At 35.5% G+C, this 1,958-nt stretch overlaps 1 protein-coding gene across 1 annotated transcript in view; it reads left to right on the top strand.

Annotated features, from left to right (window-relative positions):
* LOC111088055 (transient-receptor-potential-like protein) overlaps positions 1-1,561 on the top strand; it is a 27,755-nt gene extending 26,194 nt beyond the window's left edge. The window contains exons 5-6 of the mRNA XM_022396912.1: positions 208-386; positions 1,516-1,561. Coding sequence (XP_022252620.1) covers positions 208-386; positions 1,516-1,561 — 225 coding nt within the window. The remainder of the gene's footprint in view (positions 1-207; positions 387-1,515) is intronic.
* Positions 1,562-1,958: the final 397 nt, after the last annotated feature.

The following is a 1,958-nucleotide window of genomic DNA, read 5'->3' as shown; positions in this document are numbered from 1 at the left end:
ATGATCAGGTGTGGATAGTTTTAAAGTTTAGATTTATTCACGCAGGAAGAGTACGTGATCAGGTATGAATAATTACAAACTTAGATTTGTTCACGCAGGAAGAGTACGTGATCAGGTGTGGATTGGGCTCTTCCAACGTGAACAAATCTAAGTTTTGTAACTGTGATCAGGTGTGGATAGTTTTAAAGTTTAGATTTATTCACGCAGGAAGAGTACGTGATCATGTGTGAAGATTTACGCCAGTTTGCTGTAGATCTCATTTCGATGTGTGAATCCCAGCTTGAGGTGAAACTTGTGCTCTCTCAAGAGTTCTCCGATACCAGAAATATTCACACAGTTTACCCAACTCTCTATTTGGCCTTAGAACTCAGTCAGAAAGAGGTGAGGTATCCTGAATCGTTTTCTAAGATTTGGTTTTATAAGAAATATAGCCGTGAAACATGTAGTCATTTCATAACAAAATGGTAAAATAAATTGTAATCTAATGTTTCTAATTATTCAAAACGAGCATGTAGAATGTATATTTTAATACTTAAAGTTTCATAAAGTTGTTTGTCTAATGTACTTTAAGAATCCACTTTTTAGCAACTTATTAAACCTTACGTTCGATAGTTATGACAATGAAGATTTCATTGATTGTAAATATTGTTGTAGCATTGTTCTTTCTTTGTTTTATATTATTAGGTGAAAATAATTCGAAGTCTAATCCACGTAACGATAAGAAATTACTTTATGCATTTTCTTGACGGTTTTAGAAGCTGTTTTCACTTAAAAACTATTATAACTAGTAGGCCTACCTTTACAAATGGCGTTCAAATGGAAATACTTCGGTAATGGTACTAAGACGAAAGTAAAAATATGCTTACTTGTATAATATCACGGCTAGCCAATCGAGTAACTAAATATACGAGATAACTAACACTGATACAAATATTTCATTAAAACTAAATACTTCAAAGACTGAATCACTGATAGGCTACTAACTGACTGGCCCACTAGTATTTATATCTGATGTGACACATCTAGATATTCGTGAGAATCACTAGACTTTCATAACTATGAAGCCCCTTGAACAATCCTTGTACAATAATAAAACACTACACTAATCTCTCCATCCACCAACTTATTTGATGGATTTCTCTTCTGAGGCCCATGGTATAAAGATGTGGGTTGCCTTGTGTCCAATTTTGTCACTGACTGCTCTGTTGTTGTTCTTCGTTCGATGATAGTCGAGTGAATTTACTGGAGGTCTATTCTTGTTGATACCCTGGAAGTGATCTCGATAGGAACCCAAGGTCCCTTAGCAGGTTGAGTTTCTTCTGACACTTCTTCCCTGGGGTTACCACTTGGCCATTTTCTCACCAACGTACTTCCAAAGACTTCCATTGCGGACGACCTTTGGTTTGGATCACCTATTCTTCTGGATTCTGTAGACCACATCATTGATTTTTTTCAGTAGAATATATGACCCTTTCAGCACTTTCTTAACTTTAAAGTTTGTTTTTCTTGCAACAGAGATTGTACAGCCATGCTTGATGGAACCCAGTCTTATCAGCACTAACATTATAGTTCCTTTTATCACTAGCTAATTTACGTCTTTCCTAGGTAAATTATTGTATAACATCAATGGTGCAAGTTAATCTCTCTACTTATTTTGTGTAATACTCTTTTAACTAACTAATCTCTGGATGCCAGTACAAAAGATCCAATGCCACTTTAAGTTCTCTCCCAACATCAGTAATGATGCTATGTTGCCTGTAGCTTCATGTACTGTTATATGATAACTCATCAGTAACAGTGGAAGATCTTGATCCCACATTTTTGATGTTCATCTAAATAAATGCGTAATTGGTTCAAAAGGTATCATTGTACCTCTCCGCTCTGCCATCAGAATATGGATGAAGGATTGTTGTCCTGGTTTTTTATCCCAAGGATCTCACATATTTTTGCAAATAAGG

The sequence above is a fragment of the Limulus polyphemus genome, unplaced genomic scaffold (genome assembly GCF_000517525.1).
Source record: "Limulus polyphemus unplaced genomic scaffold, Limulus_polyphemus-2.1.2 Scaffold3057, whole genome shotgun sequence".
Classification (NCBI taxonomy): Eukaryota; Metazoa; Arthropoda; class Merostomata; order Xiphosura; family Limulidae; genus Limulus; species Limulus polyphemus.
This window is presented reverse-complemented; position numbering and strand designations above follow the sequence as displayed.